The sequence below is a fragment of the Mauremys reevesii genome, linkage group 2 (genome assembly GCF_016161935.1).
Source record: "Mauremys reevesii isolate NIE-2019 linkage group 2, ASM1616193v1, whole genome shotgun sequence".
NCBI lineage: Eukaryota > Metazoa > Chordata > Testudines > Geoemydidae > Mauremys > Mauremys reevesii.
Window position 1 is genome coordinate 240,225,500 of NC_052624.1, and position 21,933 is coordinate 240,247,432.

Sequence of the window (21,933 nt, forward strand, 5' to 3'; positions counted from 1 at the left end):
TCAACCTATCAGAGTCTTTTATGTGCCACACTCTGTATTCACTTGCAGAGATTCTTTTCCAATCCACAGGCAAAGCAGTCATCAGCAAAGGCAGGAATGCTTTAGGTTTTGGAAAAGGTTCAATATCATCTTATCAGCCCTGTGATAGGAATCAGACAGGCTAAAATTACACCTTAGCATCAAACCAGAGCAAGGGGGCCTCACTTTGCAAATCAATGTAGACAGCTTTCTCACCCTAGACTTAGAGGAAAAGATAATAGAAAATCCAGCATCTCAGGACCTAGAAGTACTGTCAAAGGAAAACTCTCATGGTGGCCGAATAAACTCTATTTTCATGATGCCTACGTCCATTACAGGATATAATCCAATCTTGCATGCAAAGTCCATGCAGCTCTTTATGAGTGCCCACCCATTTCTCATGGTCAACCTTCAAATTCTAGGTTTAAAAAGGTGGAGTTCAATGAAAAACAGATGTACACTCAACCATTTTCTTCATTCCTATGCATCCAAACTATGGGGAAATTTTCAGGCTCTCCTGGCAATTGTTTATCATCAAAAGGTAATTGTGTTTGTCCTATGGGATGCATTTTTATCCTGGGTACGGGATAAGTTATTCATCTTATCCTAAACACCTCTGCTCAATATGCAGCAGCATTCAAAAACAGCAAGCAAAATGTTAGATTGCAAAAAGGAATGGTATGGGAAATAATACTGGAAATATTATGATTGTTCTATTCCTTAGAACTGGTGGAAACCAGATCAGCATAGATGACCACTGTCCATAACATCTGCAAACTTAAACTGCTCAACATATTCCAGGACAGAGAATTTGGTGGTAAACCCACACTTTGGGAGGAAGCATCCCCAGACCCTGAAACATTCCTCATCTATGAGAGATTCTAGTGATGGAATTTTGCCAACCAAATTTCCCAGCAATGGAGATTCTGAAGGTTCCCAAGCAAAGCTTCTGGAAAGATGCATTCTCCATTCCTTGGACAGGTCCACATCTTCTCCACCTATTGTAAAGATAGCAGCAAGATAATTCTGCAGTTAAGGATTTCTCATGGACAGATAGCAGTTGTCAGGGAATCTTGCAGGATTTCAGGTGCATGCTGTTACACTTTTGCTTTCAGGTTGGAAGAATGCAGCCGACAGATCTTACAATAGGAATTTTGTTCTGTGGGCAAAATCAAACACAGAATATAAAAACACCCTTTTGAGATTCTCTTTAGCTATAAAATGTCAGAGGGGAACTCTACAGCCATTGTCAAATTATGTACTTGTGTCTTTAGCTCTCTTTTTTCTGAGGTAACAGAGGAATTGGACATGCAAACCTCCCTATCCAAATCAATACAGTTCATAAAATAAATATAATGTGAATGTTTTACACAGTCCCTTAGCATCTACTGCTAATCTACTCATGGAATATCAGAAACTCACCTTCAAAACTGGCATATCTCCTAGTATTGTGTTCATCCATCAGTGTTAAAATTGGTTTTCCTGAAAATGAAGGAACCATGAAAAAAAAATACCCCAAAGGATGTGAATTTCTTCTGTCTAGGAGAGCTACAACTCAAATAGCTTGTCCTCTTAGTTCTGCTTCATCTGATCATGGATGGTAGAACTCAAAAATCTGCATCCCTGCCTGCTTAAAAAAATACATTCAGAAGTCTATAGATAGAAGAGATGGAGTAGACATCTTCTTTGTTACAGCTGCAGGACCCAGAAAACCAGTTTGATCCAATACAGTCAGAGCTAGGATAAAACCACAAGAAAACTGCAGACTTCACTGTGTCTCCTTTTGGGCCCACTCACATAGAGAGCATCAGCAGCAGGAAGGATGTGATATCTCTACAGCATTGTCCACAGCTCACTGGTTTAATGACAGGACCTTTATAAAACATTACTGGAGACCTTCATATGGGGACAAGTTCAGTTTGGCATCTGTGAATCTCAGGTTCTAGAAGATGATATTTTCCACAAGTGAAAATAATGTGCCATTATTCTCTGATGTGTAAAAACAGATTGCCTTTGATTTTAACAACAGGTAATTCTATATGAGTGGTATAATGACACATTATGTTCCCTTCATCTCCAAGTACAATTTCAAGGGAGATATGTATGTTTCTTACCCAACACCTGTTCCCATGTACAATCCCATGTGTTTTTTTTTAAAGTGGAAGTGAGCTTCCATCCTTTCATTTCTTGCAGCACAGGAACAGAACAGTTTCAAAGAATTTGGTTCCAGGCCACAAGCTGAAACAAAATAAAGGTCCCTCTTACTAATTTTTAAGCCATGTAGAAGTCTCTACTGTGAACTTGGTCTTTGGATTCTTTATGTTTAGTCCTTGTGATCTGGACTCCCAAATTTTTGTTAAATGTGTATTTGATAGATTTCATCTACCAGGTTAAAGGTTACCTTCAGAGTTTCTCCTTATACTTTAATAAAGTGTATTACACAAAACAAAACAAAACAAAACAAGAGAAACTCTTTCCTCCCATTGGACATGTTTCTAAAAGATAGTCTCCATTCATTTTTTTGGGTGAAGTTCTATGGCCTGTGTTATACCATAGGGTCACGCTAGATGATCACAGTGGTCCCTTCTGGCCTTGGAATCTATGAATTAAAGTTAAGCCATAGTCTTTTGTCATTATATCGGGATCAAAATCAGTTAGGCACAAATTAAGCCCTATTTATAGAAGAGAAAAGCTTTTTTTTTTTTTTTTTTGGCATGATGTCTTACAGCTTCACCTGGTGCCAGAGTTAAAATGACTGTTGATAGTCCACAAGTGAAAATACTGTGTCATTATTTCCCCTCAAACAGGATTACTTGGTTTTCCAAGTCTGTTTTAATGGACAATTGATGGCCTTGACAGCTGCTACTGATCCTGCTGACAAACTGCCTACAGTATTACGTTTCTGAGAGAACACATGAAAGGCCTCCTTTAGATGCTTTAGTTCTAGGACATTTCAGATAAGAGCTGGACATGGACTTACTCCTTGTCTTTTCAGATCTGGGGATGTAATTATCCTTACCCAATGTATACGGACCCAATCCTGTGAGGTGCTGGACCCCTTTTAGAAGTTGTTGAGCACCTTTAACTTCCATGAAAGTCAATGGGACGCTCAGAGTTTGACAGGGTCAGACCCTACCTAACCTACTAGCTGGAAAGTGTGTGTGTATACTTGACTACTCACCATGATGATATTGTCAAAATGCACTTATCTTGTTCTTTGTGGTCTATAAATAAAACCTTCCTAGTGTTTGGAATAATGGCTCATTAGTGCATTATGGCCCTACAATACTTCTGCAGGGAAAAAAGTTTGTCTGCGTGCTCAGTAGCCACTTCTCTAATTCATCCATTTTTACCTTTTTCTTCTGTCCTTTCTTCAAGAAATAGACTTCCCCCCAGAGGTAACAGACTGTGCTGTAAATAAGCATTGCTTGCAACATATTGGTTTTTAAAGCTTTGACAGGGCTTTAGTACTTCATGGCACCTCTACAACACCTATAATACTGCATGGCCTCTCTAGGGCAAGTTTCACAAGAGAAAGTCCCATCAAATCATCAGCATAGATTTGTTAATTCTGCAGAAGGACATTTGCTAGAGGATAGTGGGCCATCCTTAGCATACTTCATCCCCAAACTGCAGTACATGCTGCTGTTAGAGGAAGGGGACCTGTTCGGTAACTGGCATCACATTCTGTGGTTTGACCCTGATTCATGGCAGTTTCTATAGCTATGTAATTAAATAGTGCTATGTACCCTAGTTATAAGAGGATATAGGCCCAATCCTGCAAAGTGCTGAGTTCTCTCAACTCCCACTGAAATAATTTGAATTTGCAGGAGGTGCTCAACACTTTAAAGGTTTGGACTCCTCTCTGGTAAATATATGAACCTCTCTTGTGAAGCAAAGCTTCCTGAAAAAGTTCTGAGCCAAATATTGATGTGAGTTATCAATTGCAGTGCTGAGAAATGGACCACTCCCAGGTATCTACAGACTGCGTCAACTTCACTTTCATTGGGGTTCTTCTAATGACCATGGCTCTGAGCACATTGTGGATGGCGTGAAATATGCGGGAGAGGTAGGACCCATTTTTTATATACTAGCATATGGTGCAAACTGAAATTTGGAATTATTGTGCAGCTGGACAACATGAACCATTTTCACTTTCAAGTATTTATTTGTATTTATTGGTTTGTGTATGAAACCTGTTATTGCAGTGAATATTAAAATATGTGAATCAGGGTGAATCATTTCTGCCAACAAACACAGCTTTTCACAACTAAAATACAAACTCCTACCCTTGGCAAAATTGTAAATTTTTGTAAATATGCCCCAGCCTGATATTCACCATTTTCAGTAAGATCTGTTGCTGTTTTTTGCAGCAACCCCAGTTTTTGTGGCAAAGTGTTTTATTTTTCTCAAACTTGTGAAAATATCATGCTTTGCTAGTTTTACTTGTTTATTATCATTAATACATCTTGGTATTGTCCTATTTGCAAAATTATAGTTCCATAATATATTTTCACAGATGAGGGAAACAGCTTGTCATTTCACCTAAAATTCACTTTTGGTTTGAATCAGACCAATTTTAAAAAAAAAAATTTTGGAACTGCTACTGAACTGCAAAATCAGTTGTTCGTCGAGTTCTCATGAAGTTAGGTATTCAGATACCACAGTAATATTAGAAGCTATATAAGTCCTCTGGAAGGATAAATAAATGTTGAAAAATTTCCTGAAAACATAGTATTGCAGGAAGTAGAAGTTGTCCATTCCCTAGCACTTCAGCGTTGGGAGTAGAGCAGACAACTACAAAGTAATAATTTATAAAGCACACATGAATTAGGATTCTTCTTTTAGACTTTAATTAACCTGAATTTCATTAATCTCAGTTGAGATTCAAAATATCAATGGATAACTCATATATTGCACATATGCAATTACATGCATGGGTAAGTATCTCCTCTATTACACGATCTGATTAATTTTAAGCAAGTTTTCCAATATTTTGTGCAGTCTCCCTATTCTAATTTTTACACTTTATTTAAAACCAAAATAGCTGACAAGTGATTGCTACAAAAGCACAAGCACATGGAAGAGCTGTGGAAGGTATAGGACATATTTATACATTTTTTCTTTTTATGCAGTGATACATTTGGGGCCCAATCTTGCATTCCCTGTTCACCCTATTGAAAGAGGTTTGGGTGCACAGCGAATGCAAGATTGGGCTCTTGGTGGCTTGTTATTGCAGAATGGTATTAATTAATGTTTAATTGTATTTGGTTACAGCTTCACTTGGTACACTGGTATTCAAAATACAGTAATTATGCTGAAGCTTTGAGAAACTGTGATGGTGTGGCTATTTTGGGCATTTTTCTTCAAGTAAGTAGAAGTGCTCATTCTTTCTTTGTACTATTGTACTTTGTACTATTGCATATATTGGTTCTTTGCAGGAAAAAGGTTCCTAATCTACTTTCCAGTATTGGATCACATTAGAGGACATGTTCAGAATGGTGGATTATGTTGGATTATGTTCTGATGTGAATATAGGGACTGAGGAAAACATCATAACCACAGGGTGCACTCCTCCTGCTCGGGGGGTGCAGTGTCAATAGCAGGTGGCTGTCCAATAGCAATCAGCGGTGCACTGTATTACTCACCGACTGATTTCCATGTCTGGGATCTCTCCAAAAGATTCTTCTTTAATCTTCCCATGAGAAAAACATGCCAAAAAACAGCATGAATCACTTGTACCAGTTTTACCCAGTGGGTATATAGTTTTAGTTTCAAATGGTGGGTTTTAGCCACTCATTTCTCATCAATGTTAATTAGAGATAGACCCAAGCTCAAACTCTATATTGGGATCCTGATCAAAATCTTCTCAGTCTTCAAATCCAAGGTTTTGGTTCAGCCCATTGCAGAAGTGGGATCCAGCCAGGGAGTTTAGATTTGGTCCAGATTCAAACTTCCTCTTAATTGTGGAATTTGTTCCAAGATTTTGGTTTGGGCTCATTTCTAATATTAATAGACCAAAATCTGAGGTCTTTCTTGAGTTCTTTAGCTCTATTCAGGCAAAACTCAGTGAGTCCAATAGTAGTTGTGTAGTGAAAGACCCTCAGATGTTGAAAGTCTGTCGTCATTTTCTTTCACATTGGGATTTCTGTGTCCATTATGAGAATGAGGAATGAGAGCACTGCCTCTTAGCAGATGTAATAGGAGCCGGTGCTGTGTGAGCTTCTAAACACATCTCTCCAAATACACCCTGAGCCTTTCTAGTATATTAAATTAGGTACATTTGAATATTTACCAGTCAAATTATGTGGTAGTGTTGTGAGAAGAGACCTATTTCTGTTTTCTCTGATGCCAAACTTCAGTGGGTGTTTGGTTTATATGGGACTCACGAGGCCCAAGAGACTAAGGATAAATTTGCGTTACTGGTGACATGAACCATGTAATGTGCTACCCAGGGCCTTCCCATAAACTGTTATACTCTTCTGAAATACAGAGAATCATATTATAGTATTTCTTTGCTCTTCTCTTCTTTACCTGAGATCAGATCCTTTGTAGAGATATCAGCTTTCTGCTCATATTTTCCCTGGATACTCAGCTTGGCATATAGTTGTATTTTTAATCAAGTCTGGCTACTGCATAAGGGTTAAAGCATGCATTTGGTAGGAAAACTACCATCAAATGGTACATATGGATGCTAAAGAAACTATACATTTTCTATTTGGTATAAGTCAAAATTGTGTGAACTGTGAAACTAATTTGCTGCTAATCCTCAGAAGTTCTTCTTTTGCATCAAGTTTATATTCAATACTGGGAGCCTACCGTGCTCTCACTTAAATCAACGGTAGTCATACTAGTCACTTCAACTGGAGCATGATTGAGCCTGGTATGTTGTTTTAGCAAATACTACCATAATGAAAAATCAAGCAATTAATTGATTCTTATATTATTCAGGGTGTTTTCCCCCCATCAGGTGCAACATTTTGTTATTGTTCCATACAAGACACTCTGAGAATGTTGCTAATTAAACTGACAGATCAGATGGGTCAAGTTCAGTTTTTCATGCAGTCGTGACCTATAATGATCAAGGGGGAAAAGGTAGCTGGCATATCTACTTTTCAACTCTTACTTCCTGCATTACAGGTAGGAAAAACTCAGAAACCAGAGATGAAGAGAATTCTTGAAGAAATAAGTGGTATTAAAACAAAGGTAACAGAAGAGTTTTTATTATATTAGGTTAACTGAGTAGCTGCAGTAGGGAAAATCAGAAGGCCAGATTCACTAATCTGCTCTGGCTGCTTTGCACTGTTCCAGCAACACATAGCAGCCAGAGCATTCTGGTGACTATAGCCAGGAATATCTTTTTTTCTTTAAGGAGAAATGTAATTCCTCCTCTCACTTCTCTCAGGTCCCCCATTGACTTCAGTGGGCTATGGATCAGTTGCCAGGCAGCTCTCATTGATAATTAGCACAACTATCATTGCAAACTCTATCCTAAACTGCTTTTGAAATTAATTAATGATCTAAGGGCCTTGTCCCATACTTGTCTCATTATATAGGCTGAATTCCCACAGAAGGGAGCTCAGTTTGCATAAGAATTATAGTATCAGGCCTACGTTTAACACTGGAAGTAAATGCAACCACTGGGTGTTTTCTAAAAATATTAGTCTGTGACCAACATTGGTGGGGTCCATTCTGATTCTACTACTATAAAATTCACTCTTCACAATACATCTGACATTGGTTATATCGCCCACCTTTTTAGGAGTTTGCTTCTGCAAGGTGCTGAGTATTGTGTACCCCATCCAGCAAATCATTTAAGCCTGTGGTTAACTTTAAGCACATAAGTAGTGCCATTGATTTGCAGGGTCGAGTCCTGAATCTCTCCACCGGCAGGGGCGGGCTCTAGGTATTTTGCCACTCAAAGCATGGCAGGCAGGCTGCCTTTGGCGGCTTGCCTATGGGAGGTCCCCGGTCCTGCGGATTCGGTGGCATGCCTACGGGAGATCCGCCAAAGCCGCGGGACCAGCGGACCCTCCACAGGCATGCCGCCGAAGGCAACCTGCCTGCCACCCTCGCGGCGACCAGCAGAGCGCCCCCGGTGGCTTGCCGTCCCAGGCACGCGCTTGGCATGCTGGTGCCTGGAGCCGTCCCTGTCCACCGGCTCCCCACTCTCCATCACCTCAGCTTTAAACTTCTTTGCCTTATCTTCAGCCCCTAAATAACGCCACCTCTCCCTACTTAGTCAACTGTGAATCATTTATTACTCTGTCCTTGCCCTCTTTGCTCTGCCCATAATGTCAGACCCACCATTTCTCTTTCTCCCATAAGCATCTCATTGCCTTTTTCATGCCACCATCTACATTTGGAACAGCCTAACCACTGTAACCAAAGGTTCCTGAATACGTGAAGAGATCAAACACTGTCAGATACTTTGTTAAAAAGACAACAGTGATACCAGCCCCATTACATGGCAACTGAGACTGCCTGTCAGATTTTACACCATGTTTTAGTAACAATGGAAACCTAGATGTTCAGTTTTGGATAGTAGAATCCAGTCATGATGCATATATATCACAGAAATCCAAAACTGAAAAAGAAACAGTTCAAGAAAAGCAGAGACAGATAAGAGCATGAGCTAAGAAGTTAAAATAAATGCACAGCATCTTGAATTTTATTTGTTATACTTTTTTTTTCTTGGCTAAGTATAAATCTGAACAAGGCCACATATTTATGTAATTATAGGATGGATTAGTGAAAATATATTCTGCACATAAATATTTCATGCACAGTCACAATTGTTAGGTAACAGTACATTATGGTGACAAGAGTTTCTGAGAAATTACAATACTTAATTACATCAGTGGGCAATCTCAGCCTTGGACTAGTGATCATTTCTAGAAAAGTAAGTTACAGGGCATATGTTTGAAAGGAGGAGGTCAACCTCTTACATGATAGTGGATATTTCATTAATTCTTCCATGGAAACTTAACTCTCTTTTTAAGCAAACTCGGTGTCTCCATTAGTGTTATTAAAGATATTTCTGTTTTATTTATTTAAGGGAAAAGAGGTTCCTTTTTCAAACTTTGATCCATCAATTCTTTTTCCTAAATCTTGGGACTATTGGACCTACCATGGCTCTCTCACTGAACCTCCTTGTGATGAGTGTGTTACCTGGATACTTTTGAGGGACCCTATTATTGTCAGCCCAGACCAGGTAAACTTCAGCTGGACATTAACCTTTGTCATGGTTCTCTCACAGTTTTGGCCTATTTATGTGCCATATCCCCGCCTTACTCTTTCAATAAGAAAAACTCCTGTTGGAGTCAATGGGAAATTGTATGAGTAAAGACTGAGTTATAATAGAGTAAAAACTGAACTTCAGGATTAGGCCCTTCTTTTAGTAACCTCCTCAATTGGCTTCAGTAGAAGCACCATTGGGACCCCTAAAAGAGCTGCACAGGACTCCAGACTTCTATGGGCATGTCTACTTTGCAGCGGAGAGCAAGTCTCCCAGCCCTGATAGACAGACGTGTGCTAATGGGGCTCACAGTAGCGTGCTAACAATAGCTGTGCAGATGCTGCGGCACTGAAGGAGCCTCAGGTTTGGACCCAGGGGTTAGAGTGGGTCTGAGCTTGGGTGGCTAGCTCAAGCCTCCGCCAGTGCCACACATCCCTATCCAGGCTGGGAGGCACACTCTGAGCTGCAGTGTAGACATATCCTATGAGCCTATCCACCCACCCTCCTTGTCCGTCTCTCCACATCTGGAAAATTGTTGGTTCCAGCTCCTAACTTCCTAGACCATGTTGCTGGGAAGGGTCAGGTCAAAGGCCACAGAGCTTCACAAATCAGTGAGATTGTAACAGACTGGGGGAGAATATGAGGGGTCACAGGGAAGCAGGAGGTGACCAGAGAGTGTTTGTGTGGGTTTTGTGGCTACCGATGTGGAGGGGACTGATTGTAATCAGGGCTATTGTAGATTGAAACAGGAACAGTCTTTCTCATATGTCACCCAAAGAGGAGTAGTAGCTTTCCCTCTGCTTTCCTCTTTGCCTACTCTTCCCTTTACTTAAACTCTAGCGTGTAGGAGATGATGGAGCTGGATGTGGCTCACACATGTTTGCCATAGAGCCTTGCAAAACCGAAGCCTGCACTGCCCAAACACCAAGCAAATCAAAGTTTTAGCCACTAGCCTAGATACTTATGTGGTGTGATAAATCAGCAGAACATTTGGTGCATGTAGCAAAAGCTATAGTTATGTTTGCTTAAGCCATTTAAATTCCAAATAGGTTTTTCAGTTGTTTATAACTTTTGGAAACTTTCATTTTTCAGGCAAAAAATGTCCCAGATCTGGTGTCTGTTCAAGTTGATTTTTTGTTTTTGTTTTCTTTGTTGTCTTTTGAAAGTTTGAGCAAAACCAATCCAGACATTTTTTAATGAAAAGAGACTGAAACAATACATTTTTGTCATGAAGTGCAGTGATTGAGGCTAATAATAAGTAGTCAACTATCTCATTCATTACATATTACATGTGCTCATCTAATTAAAAACTGTTTGTAATACATCCTCAGTTTTGGCATTTCTAAATTTCTGAGGGAATCGTTTTGCAGCCACAATGTTCTTTCAATATAGTCTTTTTATTTAATATTCCAAGATTCCTTCCTAAAAAGCATAAGAAGCACATTTTAACAGGTGAAATAATATTTTTTTCAAAATGGGACCCATAAAATAACTTGCCCCACATTTGAAATGGCAGCATGTAACAAAGAAATCAATGCAAATTTTGTAATCCTTTTAAACACATTTATGGAAATGTTCATGGCAAAATCTGAATAAACAAAAGCAACAACTTCCGGGAACCTCCATTTCTCCAATCTGAAGGCCTCACGTTAAACATGACAGTCTCATAGCAGAAATAAATATTTTTTGTAAATTTCCACACACCAAATACTTAAGGGTGCTTAAATGATTGAAATTGGATAAAAATGACCAATGACCCCTTTGGTGATCTCAGATATAAAGGTCAGTTTTCTAATCTAGGATTGTTCCTGTGCTCAGCAGTCCATAATGAACGAGTCCCAAATTTCAAGACTCAATGGGAACATGAAAATTCCTTGAGTCAGATAGTGAGTGAGTGACATGTTACACATGTACATATTAGATAAATGTAGACATATTTTCTTATTCTAGGATCTCAAGGTGTTTTATGACTAGAGTAGACATAAGCCAATGCAGGCATCTCTCACACTTCATAGGGAATCTGGCTGGCATCAGTGTATCACACAGCACTTTATTTCCAAATTATTATGTCCTGATACATTTGTGGCTGCGTAGTTTATAAAAAATTGAACAAGTGGAATACAGTGAAATCACCAGAACTCAGGTCTGACTTGAACCTTAGTCCTAAAGATAAAAGCAACAAAGACTCCTGTGGCACCTTATAGACTAACAGACGTTTTGCAGCATGAGCTTTCGTGGGTGAATACCCACTTGCATCCGACGAAGTGGGTATTCACCCACGAAAGCTCATGCTGCAAAACGTCTGTTAGTCTATAAGGTGCCACAGGATTCTTTGTTGCTTTTACAGATCCAGACTAACACGGCTACCCCTCTGATACTTGAGTCCTAAAGATGAAAGCTAACACAAGCTCCTGCATGACTGTGTTTTACATAGCTCATTCAAATACAGAGCTGGTCTGGAGCTCACTTCCTTATTTTTCTTTGTTTGTACCAAAATATAAAGGTATTATATATTTGGAAGCTTCTCCTTGCATGCAAAATGCAAATTGGCTCTGGTCAGCTTTCCTGACTCAACAACATGTCTGCTTAGTGCCTCATTACCGACTCAGCTGTTTACATCACAGGGGATCATGTACGGGTTTATATGGAACTCCAGTGTAGGTGTAGCTATTAATGAACAGCTCTGTGTTGCATCAATAATAAAAATGTCAACTTCCTCTCCTCCCCTTCTTTACTGGGTTGATCTTAGTGTGAAATTCTTTTAGAATGCAACAGCTATGTGCTGAATCATTCATCTAACTTCATCTGATGTGTTTCTGACAACACTCTTCTTTCTAAATTAATTGTTCTCCAAGCAGCCATCAGGACCTGTGTGTAATCTGCAGGGAAGCACCTTGATCTGCTCATCAGAAGACGTTGATCATTTCTACAAAGTGGATAATTAGTACTTGTAGATGGTGCTTTGTCATTCTGCTTTACAGACAGAATTATTATTAGTGATGTTATTTGTATTGCAATAGTGCCAAAGAGCCACAGTCAAGGACCAGGGCCCCACTGTGCTTGGCACTGTATAAACACACAACAAAACAACAGTTTCTGCCCCAAGGAGTTGCAGTCTAAGGCTCTGTCTACACTGCAGGCACTATAGCAGCGTAACTATGGCCCAGTACTGATGCCTGCAATAACCCCAAAGTGGAAACGCAGCCTAAAGTGATGGGAGGGGTTTTCCCATTACTGTAGGAACTCCACTTCCCCAAGCAGCAGTAGCTAGGTCAATGCATTGCTTCGACACCTGGCATTACGTCAGCACCCCTGAGCACTGTAGCTATGTCTACCTACATTTTAAATGTAGACCAGGTTTAAGTAATCTTCACCTGAGAGAGGTTCACAGGCTCAGGCCCTTAAAGATCTCTAATTCTAGAAGCCTGCTTACATTGCAGACTTGCTGGCAATAATTCTTTTAAGTGCTAATCCCTTTGCCACAGAGACAAAGATGGTGTTCCTCTTTGGCTGAGATACTGAGGGCAAATTTTCCAGTGTGCAATATGAGCACCTGGAAAGATGTGCTCATCCCATATGCGTTAAGCCATGCAAACAGGTAGAGATGTGCATCGTTACCCAATCCACATACTATTACTATATTGTTTCTATTACTATATTGTCTCAGGCCCTTGGCATGCCTGGCACTTTTCAGCAAATTTATATAGTAGCCCCCATAGATGCACCCCAGTGTGGGAGTATGGGTCCAGCAGGAGTGGGTTGCATGGAATTAGGAATCACTGGGTGCAAAAACAGTAACGAACATTATCAAGTCTTGAGAAGTACCTGGAAAATGTTACCTGTGGCATCACACAAAGAGAAGTTAACCCTGGATTTTTAATTTTTTCACCACAAAAGAAACAAACTGAAGTCCCAGCTTCTAATCCATCTAAAGCATTGCAGGAGGCAGCATCCTGCTATCTTAATACTGTTGACACTAGTAGTGACTCTTCCTACTGTTCCACAGCAGAGTACAGTCTTGTGCCTTAACTCACTACTGAAGCAAAGGATTTGTTGGAAAATCCAGCCCTAAGGGCTTCTCACAAAGGACTAAATCCTGACACCTCCCCTGCAACCTCTGAGGATTCTATTGCTGGGACCAAATGGTGCAGTTCTTGTGCTGAAAGGCAGGGAAGAGGATTTGGGGCCCCTGCATAGGTGGTCCACATCGCTTGCATGTCACAGAACTCTGCAAACCAGTGCTCCCTGCACCCCATCACATTGAGCCTGGGGGCAAGACTGAGCTGGAGAAAGCAGGAGGGGAACCAGTGGATCTCTGCCTATGTGGCTCTATTTACTATATGTCTCTGTTCGGCTATCTACTGTAAATATTTATGTCATGCCACTGTAGTATCTTGGCAATGGGTCCCCTGGCTATTCTAATCCTCTGAGGGTAGCATGCTGGCCATGACGGTTACTGCAGCCAATGTAGCTCTGTAGCCTTCAGGGAAGAATTTCTTCAAACCCTGCAGCTCCAGTTTATAGCCCAGTCACTCCGACGCTGTTCTGGTTAAAGCGCTGGGATCAAAGGTCAGAATTCTCAAGTCTGATTTGAAACTGAGCTTTTCATTTTGGTGCAATTACTCACTATGTATTTTCCTTTTATACTTAACTGGCCAGATTTCTTATGGAATGGAAAACACATGCCTCTGTTCTCTAAAATAGAATTCTTCGAGTGATTCCTCATGTCGATTTCAAGTAGGTCTGTGCGTGCCATGTGCACAATCATCAGAAGGTTTTCCCTCTAGCGGGTCCTGCCTGAAGCCTGTGCCTCAGGGAGACCCATAAGACTCCTGCCTGAAGTGCCATGGAGAGGCACACCAGTCGGACAAGTGTAAAATCTGAAGCGACTTCAAGCCCAGAACAAGAAAGGAGCAGGACTTTTGGCTAAAACTCCTCCTGATGGAGTCAGCCCTTCACTCCCTGCTGACTCAGGCGGCATCCGACCCCAAGCCCAATGCTTCGCTGCACAGCATGCCGGCCTTGGTGCGGGAGCCTTTGGCGCGGAGAAAAGACTCTGCTAAGGACTCTCGGCACCACCATTCCCCAGTACCGAAGACCGCCCCTAATGCAAGCACCAGGCACCTTCCATTTGCTAGTGCCGCACAAGAAAAAGAGAGCAGACGGGGCATTCCCCCACTGAGTGAGCAGGCACCAGTGGGATGAGCAGGCACCAATGGGGTGCATCCCACACCGGGACACCCAGCCTCAGCCCCCTCCTATACCGGCACCATCAACTCCAGCCTTGCTAGGAGGTCCGTCGAGTCCAGTCCTCGTGAAGTCCCTGGTGCAGGAGGACAATATAGACCTCCCATCCATGCTGGATACATTTGAAGCAGCCAGGGACCTGATTGTGATGACAGCGCAGTCCCCCGCTCCAGCATTGGCTCACACACCGGCACCGGCTCTACAAAGAGGCACTGTGGTCTCCAGGGGCAAGCCCATGATAATGAAGTGCCGATCACCGTTACCACGGCACCATTCTCCAGCACCATCTCAGTCCACTCCGCCCTGGTCAGTGGGATCAGACTACTCTTCCGAGTCAGAGGTGGACTCCTATGCCTCTAGGCGAAGCCAATACTGCTCCCAGCACCACTCAAGGCACAACAAAGGGCAACTGTTGCTCATGATGTCCTGGCCTCCACAGTGGCAGGGGCTGGCTCAGTGGCCCTTTTGGACACCTACCACCAAGTCCAGGACCCAGGCTTCAGATCCCTGTCGGTGGCTTCGGAGGTGCGGATCCCTCCCTTTGACACCTCGGTGTCCCAGGAGCCTCCGCATGGACAAGAAACAGCTGCCCAGTTCGGTGCTGACACCAGTGCAGGGCCCAACACCACCACTGGTACCGAGACTGGTGTGGTACCAGGAACCAGCACTGTCCCCAGCACTGCTCAAGGGGTCACCATGCAGGGGGATTCCCACAAGCTGGAGGGTCAAGAAGAGAAGTTGTCCCTGAGAGCATCGTCCTCATCTGCCCCAGATGATGTTGTGGCAGGTACCTCCACCACACTGCCTGCCATAGACACAAGGGCACATCAGGACCTGCTCAGGAGGGTGGCCCAGAACCTGAATATGCAGGCAGAGGAGGTCTTGGAGGAGACCAATACTAGGGTGGACATTCTGGCTCCTGAAGGGCCTTCGAGGGTGGCTCTGTCCCTCGTTAAGACATCTAGAACACCTGTAAGGTGTTGTGGCACACACCCACCTCTATTTCCCCCCAGCTAAAGGGGTGGAATGCAAATACTTTGTGCCATCTAAAGGGTACAAACACCTATGTACCCACCCACAGCTAGGCGCTTTGGTGGTGGAGGCAGCCAACCACAAGGAATGGCAGGGATAGCCAGGGCCCACTCCCAAGTCCAAGGAAGCAAAAAAGCTGAATCTCTTTGGTCAGAAGGTGTTCTCCACTATGGGGGCTTCAGCTTCACATATCAAACCAGCATGCGGTTCTCAGCCATTATTGCTTCAATTCCTGGAACACCTTGTCCAAGTTCCAGGAATTGCTTCCAGAGGACTCCCACTCCGAGTTTGGGGCAGTCCTGGAGGAGGGCAAGGTAGTTGCAGAACCTCCTTACAGGCCGCCTTTGACTCAGCAGATTTGGCCACTCGCATGATGGCTACTGCAGCTCATGGCTTCAGATCTTGGGGCTCCCACATGGGGTCCCAAATACTATCCAAGACCTACCCTTTGACTCTTTGGGACTCTTTTCAGAGCAGACAGATTCTAGTCTCCATAGTCTTAAAGACTTTCAAGTAACCCTTAAATCCCTGGGGATTCACATGCCGGCCCCCCAAAGGAAGCCGTTCAAACCTCAGCCCACTTGGCACTTCTACTCTGCTCCTCCTAGGCAGGACTATAATGGGAAGCGGGGCAGGAGTAACAGGAGGCACCCATATCAGTCCTCCTTGGGCCAGGGCCAGGGGGTAGCAAAACAGCGCTCAGCCTCAAACCGAACTTTTGAAGGTATGCCGGAAGACGAAGCACCAATTCAAACCCCAGATCCTTCCCCTCCTTTTGCAAATTGTCTATGTCCTTTCTACCATGCCTGGTCTCAAATAATCTCAGACCAATGGGTCTTGAGCACAGTAGAATTGGGATATTCTCTCCAATTCTGTTCCCTCCTGCCTTCCGACCCACCATCCCCATCCCTCTTCAGGGACCATTCTCATAAGCAACTTCTAGTGCAGGAGGTGGAAGCGCTCCTGCAACTCAGGGTGGTAGAGGAGGTTCCTCTGGAGTTCAGGAGCAGAGGGTTTGACTCCTGTTATTTCCTAATCCCCAAGGCCAAGGGTGGGCTCAGGCCCATTTTAGACCTGCAAAACCTCAACACATTCATGAAGAAGTTGAAATTCCACATGGTCTCTCTGACTTCCATCATTCCCTCTCTTGATCTGGGGGACTGGTATGTTGCCCTTGACTTGAAGGACGTGTACTTCCACATGTCCATAATCCCATCCCACAGACAGTTCCTACTGTTCATAGTCAACAACATCCATTATCAGTTCACGGTCCTTCCCTTTGACCTCTCGGCAGCCCCTCAGGTGTTCACCAAGTGCATGGTGGTTGTGTCAGCTTTCCTAAAGAAGCGGCAGGTGCAGGTATTCCTGTATCTGGATGGCTGTCTAATCAAGGGCCACTCTTGGGCCCAAGTGGAGGACCATGTGAGCCTGATGCGCACGACATTTCTCCAGCTTGGCCTCATCCTGGACATGGCGAAGTCAACCATAATTCCCACTCAAAGGATAGAATTCATCGGTGCCTTCTTGGACTCCACTCAGGCCAGTGCCTTTCTTCCGGAATCTTGTTTCCTTCCCATGAGCGCCATCATAGAGGATCTCAAAAGGTTCCCCCCGATGATGGCAAGAAATTGCCTAAAACTGCTTGGGCATATGGAGGCTCCGTCCCCTTCAGGCGTGGCTAGCCCGACTGTACAGGCCAAACCAAGACCACTTAGACAGACTGGTTACAATCACTCCTCAGGTCCTCGAGTCCCTCCAGTGGTGGCTCAATCCACAGACAGTCTGTGCGGGCATACCTTTCTCCAGCCCTCAGCCCTCGCCGTCACTAGTCACAGATGCGTCGGCGATGGGATGGGGAGCGCACCTAGGCAGACTCAGGACTCAAGGGCTATAGTCCCAGGCAGAACTTTCACTGCACATCAATGTGAGGGAGCTGTGTGTGGTGTGCCTCACTTGCCAGACATTTCAAACCCATCTACAGGGAGATGTGTATTGGTACTGACAGACAATACCATAGTGATGTTCTATATAAACAGACAGGGTTGTGGAAGAATCCCTCAGGCTGTGGGATTTCTGCATCGACCATTTGATACACTTGGAGGCATTGTAACTTCCAGGCTCACAAAACGAACTGGCCAATCACCTCAGCAGGTCTTTTCACGGCCACAAATGGTCTCTCCTCCCAGACATGGTGATCAACATCTTCCAAAGGTGGGGATCTCCCCAGATAGCCCTGTTTGCGACACAAAGCAACAGGAAGTGTCAGCAATTTTCTCCTTTCTGAATCACAGTCTGGGCTCGTTCGCAGATGGGCTCCTCTCATGGAAGGGGAGCCTGCTGTACACATGCCCACCTTTCCCACTTGTACACAAGATCCTCCTCAAGGTCCAACTGGAGAAAGCATCCTTGATCCTCATAGTACCAATGGTTCACCACACTGCTAGACCTATTGGCGGACACGCCTATAGCCCTGCCCATGATTTTGGACTTGATCATACAGGACCATGGCTGCCTTCAGCATCCCAACCTGGAGTCTCTCTACCTCACAGCATGGAAACTCCATGGCTGAACTCATGAGAGTTCGCGTGCTCAGACCCAGTTAGGGAGGTCCTCCTTGGCAGTAGGAAAGCCTCCACTCATGCCACTTATCTGGCTAAGTGGAAGAGATTCTCTATTTGGTCTCTACAGAAGAGCACTCCTCCTTTACAGTCATTGGTTCCCTAGACTATCGACTTCACCTGCAATAGCAAGGTCTGGCAGTGTCATCAATCAAGGTGCACCCATCCGCTATTTCAGCTTTCCATCCCGGCTCAGCTGGGCAGTCAGTATTTGGTAACTCCATCGTTGGCCACTTCCTCAAGGGGCTAGACAGGCTGTACCGTCAGGTACGGCAGCCAATTCCTCCATGGGATCTTAATCTGGTGCTCTCAAGGCTGATGGGCCTCTCCTTTTGAGCCCCTAGAAATGTGCTCTCTACTTTACCTTTCTTGGAAGGTGGCGTTTCTAGTGGCTATAACATCGGCCACAAGGATGTCTGAGCTCAAGGCCCCAACGTCCGAGCCCCCTTACACTGTGTTTTATAAGGATAAGGTGCAGTTGCTGCTGCACCCAGCATTCCTTCTGAAGGTAGTTTCGCAATTTCACACAAATCAGGACATCTTTCTTCCAGTGTTCTGCCCTAAGCCTCATGCTAATGGTAGGGAATGCATGCTCCATTCCCTGGATGTCAGACGGGTGTTAGCTTGTTACATTGAGCGGACAAAGCCATTTAGAAAGTCGACACAGCTCTTCATCCCCATTGCTGAGTGAATGAAAGGTCTTCCAGTTTCCCAAAGGATCTCTTCCTGGATCATGGCCTGTATCAAGCCATGCTATGACCTAGCAAAGATACCAGCCCTAGTGCTAACAGCATACTCCACAAGAGTGCAAGCTTCATCTGCATTCCTGGCGCAGGTCCCTATTCAGGACATCTGCAGGGTGGCGACGTGGTCATCTATTCACACCTTTACATCACACTACGCCATTACACAGCAGGCTAGAGAAGATGCTGTGTTTGGCAGAGTGGTACTGCAGTCTGCGACTCTGTGAACTCCGACCCCTCCTCCAAGGGACTGCTTGGGAGTCACCTACTTGGAATCGACATGAGCAATCACTCGAAGAATTAAAAACAGTTACCCAGCTTTTGTATCTGTTGTTCTTTGAGACGTGTTTCTCATGTCCATTCCAAGACCCACCTGCCTTCCCCTCTGTCAGAGTATCCAGCAAGAAGGAACTGAAGAGGCGGCAGGTCAGCAGGGACCTGTATACACCACCATGAAGACACAATTCCAGGGGGCTCCACAGCGGATTCTTTGGGTACTGCTAGGGGGAAAAAACCTTCCGACTGTGCGTGTGGCACACACACACCTACTTGGAATGGACATAAGCAACACATCTCAAAGAACAACAGTTAGGAAAGGTAGGTAACCGGTTTTTACATTCCTTCACTAGAAGTTCTAGCAACAAAACCTTGCTAAACCCCTCTTACTTCCTCTCCAGCCAAATAAGCAGTTCTTATATTCTGATTGATCCTGGGGCTGGAAAACAAGCCTTATGTTGTGAGGCTTAAGGAGCTGAAATTATTCATCTTATTGAAGTTGTAAACATGGTGGACCAGTGCTCTGAGATGGTACAGGGAGTACTTTTTCTAGATGTCTGGCTGATGTGCCTAGCTCACATGCCCAGGGTCATACTGAACACCACATTTGTGGCTGGGAAAGAATTTCCCCCCAGATCAGATTGGCAGGGACTTTGGAGAATGGAGGGAAGAGTTTGCCTTCTTTTGCAGCATGGAATATGATTTTCCTGATGGGATCATCTGTGCATATCTCACCTAATTAATTCCCTGCCATTGTAGCAGCATTGGTGACATCTTGATCTCTCCAGTTGTCTGCTGATGGTACATAGTTTAGTCTCTAGAAGACAGAAATGCTTTAGTCTACCTATAGTCTTTAGGCTTTTATAGTGGGATCTGGATAAACTTTAATGGCTTGTATATACAGGAGGTCAGACAAGATGATCTAGCATTCCCTTCTGGCCTTAAGCTCTATGAAACTGTGAATGCAATATACAGCGAGCCTTCTAGTTCATGATGGATTTGTTATTGTGTTTCAGATTCATAATACAGTTGATGCACTTTTCATTGCCCTTTGAAGATATAAAGTAACTGTTCTGAAGACCAGGTGTCATCCTGGCTCATGTCACCCTATATACTCTTTCCCTTGCCTCCTTGATCATGAAAAGTAACGTCACAGCAAATAAATGTTATTGAAGCTCCACCGTGCAAGGGGCAGGCAAGGGCTGCTACCACTTGCACATAACCAAGCTCCTTAGTTTGAGGGTTTGTGGAGACAGGTCATGAGTAGGCCAGTGCTTGACCCAGCCACAGTAGTTGGTCTAGACATTAGAACCTGGATTTGCCCCAAGTAAATTCCATATTGACATTGTTATTTTGCTTCTTTGCAGATGGCAAAGCTCCGTAGCCTTTCCATCAATGCTGACACAGAACCTGCTCGCCCCATGCTGGATAACTGGCGCCCTCCTCAGCCTCGGCATTTCAGGATGGTGAGAGCCTCGTTCCAATGAAATCTATGCTGAAACTGGGTGTCTTTGCATGAGGCAATGCCTATATCCCAAAGCCTAGTTAGCTTTGTTCCCTCTACTGCTCTTTCTCTGGATGCAGATCAGCATTTCACAGTCCAAAACTCCGCATAATGAAATGTGATGGGTCCCCAACTCTAATTTTGAGATGTCAAAAATTACTTGAGGCAAATTCTAATCTTAACATGAAAATATGGAATCTGTGTTTGGATCTCAATAATAACTGTGTTAGCTTTAACAGTAGTATTTATATGGCTATTTCTAAGGAAGAAAAATGGAATAGTTACTAATGGCTAAAAAAGGCATTTCTCCATTAACCTTGTGGTCTTCAATGCTTGCCTTTTTTCAGACCGAAGAGGTTTCCAATTAACAAAAACAATGAGTCATTTGAATTTAAAATGGACAACATGTGTCAAATTCTGCTGTCAATGGTACTAGCATAATCCAATAGCGAATACCAGGTGTAATGGAGGGCAGTGTTTTCTCCTTTGTATTCATATAGAAATATGGAGAGTACAAAGACTCATTAAATTTCCAGTGATAATTAAGCGAGTGAAGATTTTAATGAACTGAAAAGTTGATATTGTAAAATTGTATTTTGAAAACTGAAATCAAGGTGTCAAATCAAATTAAGGGTATTACATTGTGGGGGTGGGGAAGAATTCCGACTTTAATTATTGTATCAATTGACTTATTCTTGTTAGAAGGTCAACATTAATTTTAATGTTAAAGCAACTGGAATGAAATGAATTTCAAGAAATCCCAGGGTTTTCTTTAATTTCCTGCAATTGTAGGTCTTATCCGTGGATGAACGTGAATAGATTCTGTCGAAAACCCTTTAGCATCTTAAGAGTTATTTAGTCCCCATTTTTTCTACTGTACCATTGTCCTTACATGTCTGAAGGCCAAATTCTGCCCTCATAAACCTATGCAATTGATCCTGATGTCAATGAGATTTGTGTGCAGGTATCTCTGTTGGACTTATGGTAGCAAGAGCAATAAAAGAGTATTGTATGACTGCACTTGAAGTAATAGCATTTCTGCTTTAAGAGAACCAACACTAATAAAAACTCTTTTGTAAAAAATGGTGTTTTGGGTTTTATTTCTAATTTTGAGTGACAGGAAAAAGCAACAGACAAAAATACTTGTCAATGTCCTCCTAATACATTTCTGTATAAATTAGGGATGGATAAGACTGTAGTACCTAACCCTGGCTGTTTGTACTGCAACATACTGTCATGTTTTGTGTGTGTGTGTGT

General features: G+C 43.2%; 1 protein-coding gene across 1 annotated transcript in view; it reads left to right on the forward strand.

Moving 5' to 3' along the window:
* The window catches only part of LOC120398215 (carbonic anhydrase 3-like), a 29,220-nt gene extending 7,502 nt beyond the window's left edge, over nt 1-21,718 (forward strand). The window contains exons 3-7 of the mRNA XM_039525409.1: nt 3,969-4,087; nt 5,296-5,388; nt 7,159-7,224; nt 9,077-9,232; nt 20,540-21,718. Of these exons, the coding sequence (XP_039381343.1) occupies nt 3,969-4,087; nt 5,296-5,388; nt 7,159-7,224; nt 9,077-9,232; nt 20,540-20,659 (554 nt within the window). The 3' untranslated portion in view covers nt 20,660-21,718. The remainder of the gene's footprint in view (nt 1-3,968; nt 4,088-5,295; nt 5,389-7,158; nt 7,225-9,076; nt 9,233-20,539) is intronic.
* Nucleotides 21,719-21,933: the final 215 nt, after the last annotated feature.